At 52.6% G+C, this 12,018-nt stretch overlaps 3 protein-coding genes across 3 annotated transcripts; 1 reads left to right on the top strand and 2 right to left on the bottom strand.

Annotated features, from left to right (window-relative positions):
• Window positions 1–158: 158 nt before the first annotated feature.
• Window positions 159–1,947, bottom strand: AYO21_09595 (hypothetical protein; the record flags this gene model as incomplete). The annotated part of the gene is made up of 5 exons (XM_022659526.1): window positions 159–1,172; window positions 1,261–1,447; window positions 1,509–1,548; window positions 1,602–1,678; window positions 1,778–1,947. 5 exons carry the CDS (start codon window positions 1,945–1,947, stop codon window positions 159–161), a joined length of 1,488 nt encoding a protein of 495 aa, XP_022508153.1.
• A 736-nt stretch (window positions 1,948–2,683) lies between these two features.
• Window positions 2,684–4,339, bottom strand: AYO21_09594 (hypothetical protein; the record flags this gene model as incomplete). Its single annotated transcript, XM_022659525.1, has 2 exons — window positions 2,684–3,908; window positions 3,963–4,339. The coding sequence occupies 2 exons, from the start codon at window positions 4,337–4,339 to the stop codon at window positions 2,684–2,686; spliced, it is 1,602 nt and encodes a 533-aa protein (XP_022508152.1).
• A 1,854-nt stretch (window positions 4,340–6,193) lies between these two features.
• On the top strand, window positions 6,194–11,217 carry AYO21_09593 (hypothetical protein; the record flags this gene model as incomplete). The annotated part of the gene is made up of 6 exons (XM_022659524.1): window positions 6,194–6,394; window positions 8,334–8,834; window positions 8,886–8,958; window positions 9,034–9,155; window positions 9,205–10,943; window positions 11,004–11,217. The coding sequence occupies 6 exons, from the start codon at window positions 6,194–6,196 to the stop codon at window positions 11,215–11,217; spliced, it is 2,850 nt and encodes a 949-aa protein (XP_022508151.1).
• Window positions 11,218–12,018: the final 801 nt, after the last annotated feature.

Here is a 12,018-nt window from a genome sequence, read left to right as displayed (position 1 = left end):
ATGGAGTAACACAATCCAAATGTCGCTCCCTATCCTGTATGTACACTATCGTATGTCTCTGTCGACCCAATCGTTGATGATATACGCCGTCTAGTCCATCTCTTCTTTCTCACCATCCCAGTACCGAGCACATCATCGCAACTCCTTGCTTTCACACTCTATGTGTCAGCATCAATCCCTGGCTCCGGCACAAAGTCAATCCCATATTCTTTCTTCTCCAGCCCGGCCAATACCTCCTTCCCATACTCGGTCAACTCAGGCTTCCCATTCGGCTCGGTGGGCGAAGTAAAGAACCTCGGCTTAAACTCGACATTCAGGTCTTTCCTCTTTGCAGCCTTGTCTCGCTGGGCCTGCTCCAAATCCTGTTTCATCCTTGTTGCGTCCGAGTAGCGCTTTTCGTTGATTGCGGTGGTAACCTCGGCCCAGAATGTGCGAGACTCATGCGGCAGTTGCTCGTGCGGCGGGGGGCAGGATTTGGGCACCGGGAACAAAGGCTGTAGGTCAATGAGGAGTTGCTTGTCAGAAGTTGGTTCGATATTGGGCGTCTCCTTGACTGCTGCGCTGTTCGGAATCGTATACACGATTTGTTCTTGCCAACATCCTTCAAGTTTCGCCAGGATATCCTTCTCGGGCACGTCCTTGACCCGCGTATATTTGTCGTCAGATGGGTCATAGCGGAAAATAAGACCATGGACCCGGTTCTGCGCCTTGCCAAACCAGGATTCCTCCACATATGTAAGGAGACATTTTAGCCTCGTCTTGGGGCAGGTTATAGAACATGTGTCCGCGACCGAGATGTACAGGGAGCCGCGAAGGAGACCCCCGAGGGAAGCGGCCGGGTGGACGAGTTGGTATTCTTCATTGTCCCGCTGTGTAAGGGTAACGAAAATCCCCCTGTTGTAGACACCCGGAATCACACGAACAGATGTGCCTGTAAACTTGGCAGATATTTGGTCGTAGCCTCGGGCAATGATGCCGCGAGAAGGGCACTCATACCAATATGCTGACACGGGCGGGTGGTGTGAGGTCTGTTCGGTGAGGAAGGATATTCGGACCGGCTCCTCGCTGGTGTTGCCATTGGCCTGCGGCTCGGTAGGATCGACAGAAGGCTGAGGCGGTGCTTTGGATGGATTAGATATAGGTGGCGCGTCGGAATTGACTTCCCAGTGACACTAGATGGGACGTTAGATGGATATCACCATAGCAGAAGGGCCATTCTGGCTAAGAGATAGGAAGAAACTATCACAAGTGAAAACATACCCTGAAGAATTCTCCCAGCGTCGAATTATAGGGTTTGCAAGGCTTGCCTTTCACGTATTTCTGCGCATGTTCTTTTAGCCTCAGACACAAGCAGACGGCGAAGAACTGTTCACTAACCAGATCTTTGGTGAACCAAAAGCGTAGGACTTCCAACATGCGACCAAGAGGCTCGTCTGATCTTCCTATACTGCGGGACTTTGTCAGCACGTTCGCGAATGACAAAGGCCTCTCAAGCCACGCAGCCTTACCTGACAAAAGTCTCCGGCCTATCCAAGTAGTGCCAGTATTCTGTGTGCTGTCAACACTTCTGCTCCATCGTAGCGCCAGCTGCTTGCACATACCTAGGTTCGGTATAGGTTCTATCAACTGCGAAGGCAATGAAAAGCGAACATTTGCAATGTCTGAGACACCGATAAACCTGGTGCATGCCCAGCGGAGTCAGCACAACATCCTCAACAGGCCGGGACATTCCTCCCCATCGAAAGCTGGCGATATTTTGTTTGTAGCAATGACGTACTTTTTCAACAGGCCCAAGAATGTCCTTAGCTTTGAGCTATCATCTCGGAGATCGTTATCGGCAGGAACAGTGGTTCCCGTGGGAGTGGCGGACGGAGTAGGAGTAGGCGGTCTGGTGTTGGGATTAGAGGTCGCAGGTGTTGCAAAAGGTGTATTCGAGGTAGAGGTCATGATATGAGCCTTGGGGATCTTTTTCTGTCGCAGGCTCCGGCAAAGAAACTCGCGTGCCGCACTTTGACCGCCGGTGAGGTTCTAGGAGGGACTAGATTTCAAGGAGCGACTGTCTTGTGGTGAAATGGATAAGAATGAGAGGTCAGGTTTTTGGAGGAGAGGACTCGAGGGCCTTTGTCCGGGAGGATAATGCCAACAAGATACTCGTATGGGTTGCAGGGGCGGTGGAAGTTGGGTGGCTGCGAAAAAACCATCCAATCCCAGGCAGGAGATGATAATCGTGGTATGGGAAACCCATGCGGGATGGACGAAACAGCTCGGTAACCTCGTTGGGGCAGCCTTGATGCTGTGCATGACGCGCACTTTGGACCCTGCGAGGGGACCTAAGTCTCTAAAGTTGTGGCCGTGGTGGCTCGATTTGCTGTGGCGGTGCCCACTTTATCGATAAGCCCCATGGTGCCATTAAAAGCTGCTGCGAGTCACAAGCTGAGGAGGCCTGGGGAGGCAAGGAGGCACGGAGGCCAGCCTCGTCAGCCCGCCATATGCTCGAGAGCTTGATTAAACCCCTCCCACAGTCAGGTCTGGTGCCAAACCATCCCCGCTGACAATGGGGCTGCCATTAAGTATTACAGTGCGATGCATATAAGACCGAGTCAGATCAGTCAACTCGATATGTTTGCCTATCCCTTGCAGATGATTACCCATTCAAGCCGTCCCGCCGCGATGAATCCTGCCTTCATTTGGAGACCGTGAGTGTTTTTCCATCCATGAAAGCCTTCAAGGCGAAGCAGATGCTCGCCAACAAAGCAACTCGAAACGCACCTCCAGATATACTCCCAGCTCCCAGCGTGAGCAAGTACCACACGACGCCTATCTTCCGATTGCCGTTTCGATCAAAGTCAGGCTTGAGTAGTCCCATCTTGTTGAACTGGGCCAATTTGCCAGTTCCAGCGAACGGGGGGTATCTCACAGCCAACAGACTTTCCATCCAGCTTGGCGTATAGGTGATTGATCGATGATGTGTAAAGCAGTCAAATGAAGCTTTGCCGCGGTACGCTCCAGTGCCCGAGTCGCCTACACCCCCGAATGGTAAGTTTGGTATGATGCCGTGAAAGAAGCCATCATTGACGCTGGCACCGCCAGAGCGTGTGCTTGCTAAAATTTTGTCAGTCTCTGACTTCGACCCAAAGGCATACACGCCCAATGGAGTCTCATGGAGCTCATTGGCAATACTGATTGCTTGATCCAAGTTGTCGACGGGTAAAATGGGGATAAGAGGTCCAAAAGATTCTTCCACTAGCAGCGAGTCCTTGGGATCTGTGACCTCGATCACAGTCGGCTCAATGAAGAGCTGGTCCGCATCCATGGTTCCGCCAATGACGATCCTGCCCGACGTATTGTCGAGCATCTTCTTGATGCGGTTGAACGAGTTGATATTGACTATTCTGGAGTAATCGGCGCTCTTCTTGGCTCCTTCCGGGAAGAATTCTTTCATGGCCGCCTTCAGCTCTGCAATCAGAGTCGGGACGACCTCTCTGTCCGCCAGAATGCAGTTCTGGCTGATACAAATCTGGCCTGCGTTCATGGTCTTGGACCACAGTAGGCGTCGAGCCACGAGGCGCATATCTGCCTTCTTGGTCACGATTGCGGGATTCCGTCCACCCAACTCTAGAGCAACTGGAGTCAAATCCTTTGCGGCAGCCTGGGCAATGATCTTGGCCGTGCGGGCAGATCCAGTAAAGAAGATTTTGTCCCACTTCTGCTCCAGTAACGCTGAAGTCTCTGGGATAGCGCCTTGGACACAAGCGTAACAGTCGGGATCGAGCGCTGTCTCGATGATTTTTTGCATGACTGCAGCACTGTTCGGTGATTGCTCCGAGGGTTTCAGAACAACAGTATTTCCTGCCGCAATGGCTCCTATCATGGGACCGAAGGACAAGTTTACGGGGAAGTTGAAAGCCCTGAATGAAGTTTTAGTGCACGAACAATATACGAGACGGACAGAGACTACTTACCCAATCACGAGCACCACACCCAGGGGATCCTTTCGGATCTTCGGGTTGACCAGGCGATTTGAGAGGGCGATATCCGCTGGTTTCTCATCTTTCATCCATTTTTCTAGATTTTGGGTCGTGAAGACAATATCATTTTGGGTCCAATTGATCTCCCCAGTGAAGGCTTCGAAAGAGCCTTTACCCAAATCCCGTGCTAGCGCCTCCAGGAGCTCTTTCTCGTGGTCGGCGATGGCCCAGTAGAGTTTACGCAGCTGCTTGATTCGAAAGTCGGCAGGGCGCGTCTTCTGAGAGTAGAATGTGTTCCGAAGTCGGGAGACAATCGAAGGAATCTGCTCAACTGGCGTGCTAGTGAACGATGGGAGTTGGACTGCCGTCATCCTGTTTGGATTCCACCAGTTGCCGTGGGATATCTCAGCTCGTCGTCAGTTGAGAAGACTTCAGCTAGGGTATCGTTATCTTGATGACAAGAAGGATAGAATGTTCTTTGTCTTCAGGTTCAGTGAGCACTAGAAGGTGAGATATTTTGTATGTAGCCAAGCAGTCCGACGATGCCTCGGTTCAGGCTTGAGTGATTCGTCAACAACTGCTAGCGCAGGCTTCAGGTCTGAGATGGCGGAGAATTGCTCGTGGACCTCGTCAGAATTGTATGCTCAACTTGCTCACTGGAAATGTCGCAGGGGCTATATGGCCGCCCAGAAATCAGACAGAATACATGTCTGCAGTGACAAGGTCTCTATCCAAACCAGCGTGACCAGCTCTCCATTTTGCTTTCAGCAGCTGCGGGAGTAGCCCCCATGCTAACCGAAACGAGGCCTAGGCACCTACTAGGCCCAACGCGTGGTTCGTCGGGTCTCCAAGTCGTGACGCATCGCCATCATCTGCCTCGCCCAGGTAACCCCCCTGGCCCTCCCGCGGCGGTGATAGCCCCTCCTTTCTCTATACCGTGGTGCCGCGAACTTGTTGCAACTCTCTCCTCCGCAGTTTCAACAATCATCGTGCCTCATCTGCTGCGTCACAAGGTCTCGGTGGTTTTTTCCTCCTTCATCCCAACCTCATTTCATTGTTCATTCCCTGTTACTGGTTATCTTTCCTTCAAATCGCGGGCTTTCCGCTCTGTCCATCTTTTCTCCCAGATTCAAATGGCGACATGGCAGTGTTCTTCGATCTTGACGACGACGATTGCTCAACCAGCGATCGATCGCGCTTTGACACGGACAAGTCATCCCAGCAAAATCAGTTGAAACCTGCTACCACTGGAGGCACGGGTGGAGGGAGCCGCGTTTCTGGCATTGACAGTGCACAAGTACCGTCAACAACAGCCAACAAACTGGCTGCTGCAGTGACATGCTATCCGTAGGCGCAGACACGTACTCGCATGGACCCCCTCTACCTACTAACCTTCCGGATCTATTAGTATTGCTCTCTCCCTGTCCTCTCATCTGGATCTCAATGATCTGGACGCCCTCGCGTCCACCTGTCGAAGTGTCCACAACGGCCTGACACAGTATGCGCGTCAACTCAAGTCTGAGTCTCTGCGTTGCATCCATGACGAAAGACCAGTTCTAGCAGAAGCACTCTTGGCACAAAGAGAAAGAACATATACCGAAGAGTTCTCTGGGAGTACTACCCTGGCACAAAGTCCCGAAAATTCACTCCATACTGGGGGCCTCTATGCTTCGATGGGTGTTACAAGCAAGATCAGCTCTTGTGCTCGAGATTTGGTGGCCCCATGTCGTCGATGCGGAACAGTTGTATGCCGTAACTGCGCTGCCAAATCTCCCAGCACTGCGAGACTGAGGGACCGCTTTCGCCGCCTTTGCAAGACGTGTCTTGACGCCCCAATCGAAGCGCATCTGCAAGCCCTTAGCTCTGCTGACGATGCCAGCGAAAGTCAACCAGTGTCCAGTGCGAGTTCGATGAGGTCCGAGCGGTCAGCTTCCAGCTCATCTACACCGGACACCTCTATAGGTCTGGAGAAAAACGAATTAGACACCTGCTCGCACCGGTCTTTTACTTCTTCAGCATTTCTTCGGGGTCCCTGCACCTGCGAGACTCGTGGGGTGTTTTTATGTGCACCATGTGGGCAGAGTCTGCGGGCAGCTGACACGACTTACAAAAGGGTGTGGACCTGGCGTTCTCGGTACTCGACGCACATTGGTGACGGGTTAGGAACAGGATTGGGATTGGGAAATCAAGCTCAAAAATGCGGCCGTGGAGAAGATTGCCTCGAGATGAGCGGGAAAGCTATATGTTGGGTGGAAATCGAGTGTTCTGAGGGCAAGGCGCATGACGCGTCCGATCCGGAGAGGAACAGTCTCAGCCGAGTTGGCACACCAGATTCGGCGTATGGCAGTAACAAGCCTGGGTATTTCCAGCAGGAGATCGAGGGCATAGGTGGAGTGGTCAAGAAGAAAGTAAAGAAGCGTGTCAAGGTAGGGGCTGGGGTTTGGGAGTGGGAAGACGAGAGAGAAAGTGGCAAATATCTGGAGAGGGAAGCCGAAGGGACGGCGCGCAGTTGGTGCGGTTGGTGCGGGCGGGTATGTCCCTCCGAGCAGGACAGGAATGAGTCTTGCATGGACTTGACCAGCATGGCAGTCTAGGTGTCCAGGGACAAGGTACTTAGTCGACAGAGAAGAGCGGTGTGTTGGCAGAGGCATTGGCGACGCTTACCGTAACCAGTCGTGGTAGCGGTACATGGCAACAGGGGTCTTCTGGGTACCAGCACACCGCATTCCGGAGAACAATGTACCAAAGTAGTAAAAAGTATCCTGTTACCTCTTCACAGTCTTGTGTCAAGGGACAAAATGCCCCGTACCGTGGGAGACAAGCAGGACGAGATACCAGATCCTCTCGGACGCAGATCTTAGACGGGTAGGACGGACGGGTAGCACTTCTGACTCCATGTTCCATCGCAGTGGAGGGCGATCCTCACTAATTAGTGCTTTTAAGTGTCCCTGCAGGAACACGGCAAGACGGTCGGCCGGATGCAGCTGCAATGCGGATGGCGAAAGCTGGAGTGAGAGCGATTGGTTCGCCCCCAACCAGGGAAACGTGGGCGGCACAAAGAGGCTAAGCAAGCGATGGAGGGGAGAAGCTCCGTCTGGGGAACGTCTTCTCGAGGACCGAGTGCAAAGTTATGGATATGGGGCCGCAACCGCGTCCAGGGTGTGCAACAAGGCTGAGACCCTGACGAGGCAGATGGTGGACAGGATCAAGATGAAGATGACAGGTGAAAGTCAGCATGTCGTAACTCGGCTAAGGGGGGCATGGGGGGATACGAGACATTGATGTTGACTTCTTACCAAGTGCGCAGACGAGGTCCTGCCTCCCTGGGGTAGGCATTGTCGATCTTGTGTGTGGCATGCTGCCTAATGTCGTGCCCTGGTGGGACCGCCCACCAACAACACGCCACAGAATTTGGGGGTCGCTTTAATTAAGTTGATGATCGAGGCATGGATGGGCAGTGATGGGTTCGGGGTCACGTCACACTGCAGGTTTGTGGCCGTCTTTTTGGCGAGACACTGATCACCTCGTTTGCACCTGACACGGACTCCGAGAGCCTCTCAGCATTCCGTCACGCCCGTCTCTAAAGTCTCCATCAATGATAACGGCGGCGGTTCGATATCCCATTTCTACGATCGCCCCTGGAAACCCCCACAAGCCCCTGGTCCAATCCTGCAATGCCTAACAAAAAGCAGATAGCACATTCGCAGTGTATTGGAGTCTGCAGTCTGGACCAAAAGCAATTCTTTGCGTCGATCGCCCGCTACGAATGAAATTTTTTCGAGGCAACCCTCTCTAGGGAAATTCCCCATCGAGACCATTCTACCGAGTACTCCGAGACTCTGCCTGAGGTTTTGACTGGGTCCAAGAAAGAGGAAAAGAGACAAGAGAGAAAAAAGGAGAATCTATCATCACCAAGCGAGGTGAAAAGTTCAGCCATAAAAATATAATTGGTTTCAATTGTTGTGTTCACATCTGTCCGCCTGACCTGCGACTGCCCACACACCCCGGACGCTGGTTGCTTTGACACGCATTGGTGGCTGCTGCTGGTCCTGCTGGTCTTTGCTGCTAATTCTGCTTTGTTTTCCTTTTCTCTTTCAGGTTCATCTCTCACGGGCAGGAACCAACAGCTGAGCGAACAAGACACAAAACAGCCCTCTCATCATCGTGCATTCACCGCTGTCGGCCACTGACCAACAACACAAATCCCTCATCTGCGTCTCCCTAGTCTCTCCTCTCACCTCCTTACATCTTCTCACCTCATCCAGCTGACCCTTCCCTCGACATTCTCTTTATTCTTACACTGCTTTGCTGGTCGTGTGCTCGGAAGAAACTGACTCGGCACGGCCGAATTCATCGACCTAAAAGCTCTACTCAAGACCATCCTTAACCCCGGGCACCGCCACCAAACCGCCTACTGCCTACAACCCTGCAAGATCTGGAGATTTCAGCGGGTCCGAGCTTTGGACAGTCGACATCATCGTTGCCCGAAGCCTCCAATCTCCGTCCCCGTTCCTGACGTTGCTTCTCCCTGCAATACTGTTTCCTGCCCTGGGGAAACATCTGAATAATCACCCGTGCAAGACACCGACAATCCGGTTGTCTTTTCCACACGTCCTCTTCACGCGCACCCGCACAAAACTTAATTGTTTCTTGCACAATATTTTTCTGCAAATCTCCTTACGCCTCGAAAAATTCAAAGAAGTTGGCAGGTTGCTGGTCATGAGCTTGCCAAATGCGGTGCACCATCATCGTCGACGGAGTTCATCTCTCGAGCGCCGAGACCCTTATTCCTCCCCGTCTGTTTACTATGACGAGGAAGCCGTGAGACGTCAACTACTGGGCTCACGAAACAGAGCCGTCACTTCGGTCTGTCCCCTCTACCCCCTTTTGTTCTGGCCCTTGCTGACTCTTTGGTAGTACATCAAAACTACACGCGAAAACGCTCTCGAGGCCTTCAAAGGCAGTTATCCCGCTCGGAGGACAAGTCACGGTGCGTACATGTGCCCCCTTGATATGGTTCGTCGACGCAGAACAGAAGAAGGTGGCTGATACAAGGTTGTTGCAGATGAACATCACCAACAACACCAGGAGCTACTGGTGGATGTCGACCGCACTTTGGAGGACCTCTTGGAACGGGAAGACGTGGACAAAAATCAACAAATCACCATAGAAGACAACGGTCCCAAGGTAGGCCTATAGTACCCCTAGACATTTCCAGAGACTGACCCCCGCGCAGCACATCAGCTTGGGCACACTGGCCTCTGCAGGTTACCGATCGGCCGAAGTTCGTGGAAACTATATGATCAGTAATCTCCTACAAGAGTTGACTTTGGCCAAAGATTTGGGCAAGAAGGTGGTCAAGATACACCGCTCTCGACTGAGTGAAAACCCCGTCGATCGCCTTTCGCGACGTATCAGGGACGAATTCTGGAACAACCTGACCCGTTGTCTGGACGCCGCCACAATCGAAAAAGCAGGTCGCGATCCCAAAGACTGGACTGCCGATCCGAGGCCTCGCATCTATATCCCATCCGGCTGCCCAGAGCAATTTGAATATTACACCCAAGTTGCGAGAGACCGTCCGGACATGCGGCTGGATGTCCGCTACCTGCCTGAAGGTCCCATCACTGCAGAATACGTGCGGGGCCTCAACAATGCACCTGGCATTCTAGCTCTAGCCATGAGAAAAGAGATGGTCAACGGGCAAGAGACACTCAAAGGGGAGCCATTTATCGTCCCGGGAGGGCGTTTCAATGAACTGTACGGATGGGATAGCTACATGGAGTCTCTGGGTCTGCTTGAGAACGGAAGGGTCGACCTGGCCAAGTCCATGGTCCTCAACTTTGCCTTTTGCATCAAACACTATGGCAAGATTTTAAACGCCAACCGTTCCTACTACCTCACTCGATCGCAACCACCCTTCCTGACCGACATGGCGCTTAAAGTCTATGACAAGATCAAGCACGAACCGGGAGCCCTGGATTTCTTACGCTTGGCCATCCGAGCGGCCATCAAAGAATACTATAACGTGTGGATGTCTGCACCTCGTTACGACCCCGGAACTGGGTTGTCACGATACCGGCCCGATGGTCTTGGTGTACCACCAGAGACTGAGGCGTCTCACTTTGTGCACATTTTGACACCGTACGCCAAGAAACACGGTATGACGTTTTCCGAGTTTGTCGAGGCATATAACAGTGAAAAGGTGCACGAGCCTGAGCTGGATGAATACTTTTTGCATGACCGTGCCGTCCGCGAGTCTGGCCACGACACGTCGTACCGCTTGGAGGGTTGTGCTGCGAACTTGGCTACGATCGACCTGAACTCGCTGTTGTACAAGTACGAAATCGATATATCCTGGTGTATACGGCAATATTTCAAAGACCGCTTAAGCATACCCGCCGAATTCCAGACCGACGCCAACCGAAAAGAAGGATTCGAGACGTCGGCGACGTGGGACCGACGAGCACGGTTGCGCAAAGCTCGCATCGACAAGTACATGTGGAACGAAGCCAAGGGCATGTACTTTGACTACGACACGGTCCATAAAAAACGCACCACTTACGAGACAGCAACCACCTTCTGGGCGATGTGGGCAGGATGCGCATCTCCCAAACAAGCGGCTGCGCTAGTGCTGAACGCTCTACCCAAGTTCGATTGCTTCGGAGGGCTCGTGTCGGGTACTGAGGAGTCTCGCGGCGAAGTAGGTCTTGATCGACCAAATCGGCAGTGGGACTATCCGTACGGATGGGCTCCTCAGCAGATGCTGGCATGGGGAGGCTTCATCAAGTATGGTTATATCGAAGAAGCACAGCGACTGGCGTACAAGTGGCTGTACATGGTTACCAAGGCATTCGTCGACTTCAACGGGGTGGTGGTGGAGAAGTATAATGTTACTCGGGAGCTAGACCCACACAAGGTTGAGGCAGAGTATGGTAATCAAGGTGCCGACTTCAAGGGCGTGCCTCGGGAAGGGTGAGTATTGTGTCTGATTCTCTTTTTTTTTGCCCCTCCTTCTCACTGACATTGTTTCAGATTCGGCTGGGTCAATGCCAGTTACGTGTATGGATTGTCCTTTATCCCGATGCACATGAAGCGCGCCCTCGGCACCCTCACACCATACGAGACCTTTGCGAAGGCGACAGAAATCAAACTTGGGGCGGTTGAAGATATCCAAGAAGGCTCTGACGAATCGAGACAGGACTCCGCGGACGAGGCGGTTGTCAGTTCGAGCCTGGAATCGCTCTGAAGTGGCCGTAAGATCTCAGTCCCGATGTCACTGGGGGGTTGTTTTGTTTGTTTCGTCGCATTTCTGGCAAGCGAGTTGGTGGATAACTTTCCCGATGCATCATCTATTCACGGAATAGACTTAGAGGGCATCATGCGCAAGAGACGAGATTGTTTGTTTTTAGCGAGCACGAGAACATCAGGCCTCGAGACTGCGGTCGGTGGCTCTTATTCCATCGGGTATCCTTTTGGCAGGGTGGTTATGGCGGGAGTTTTGCTTCAAGAGGCGGACATGGGAGGGTGAATAGACCATGGGGTGAGTTTGTTGGTATACATAGTCTACGAATAGTTTGTCGCAGCTGCGGGAAAAGAGGTGCTACTACTGTAGAGGACCTCACTGAGTTGCAAAAGTATGGGATGAACAGTTTACCAAGCGATATCGGCTAATAACAGTGTAGACCATGTACCTCGTTGATTCTACCAAATTGCCGGGCTGCAGCAGACAGATTTAAGGAGCCAATCGGCGTGATGCGCTTGACCCTTGACGAGGCTTCCGGGTGTTTCTCGCGTAAGCGGCGTGCGGCAGGTGCGATGGATGGACTGGCAATTGCCGGGCGCTCACGTGAGAGCAGTCAAAGTCTCATGCCTCGTGATGGACAAAAGAAGCCGAGGCGCCATTGAGGGCCAGACTGCGTCATTAATTTTTTGTCCCACCACAAACCAACGACCACAATGACCTCCTCTGCTTCCTCTTCTGCCTGCGCACACATCACCGAATACTACGAGTAAGGACAGCAACAATGGAGTGGCTGCCACCCAGCAA

The sequence above is a fragment of the Fonsecaea monophora genome (assembly GCF_001642475.1).
Source record: "Fonsecaea monophora strain CBS 269.37 chromosome Unknown Scaff97, whole genome shotgun sequence".
Classification (NCBI taxonomy): domain Eukaryota; kingdom Fungi; phylum Ascomycota; class Eurotiomycetes; order Chaetothyriales; family Herpotrichiellaceae; genus Fonsecaea; species Fonsecaea monophora.
The sequence above is the reverse complement of the archived record's forward strand: the minus strand, read 5'-3'. Positions and strand labels throughout refer to the sequence as shown.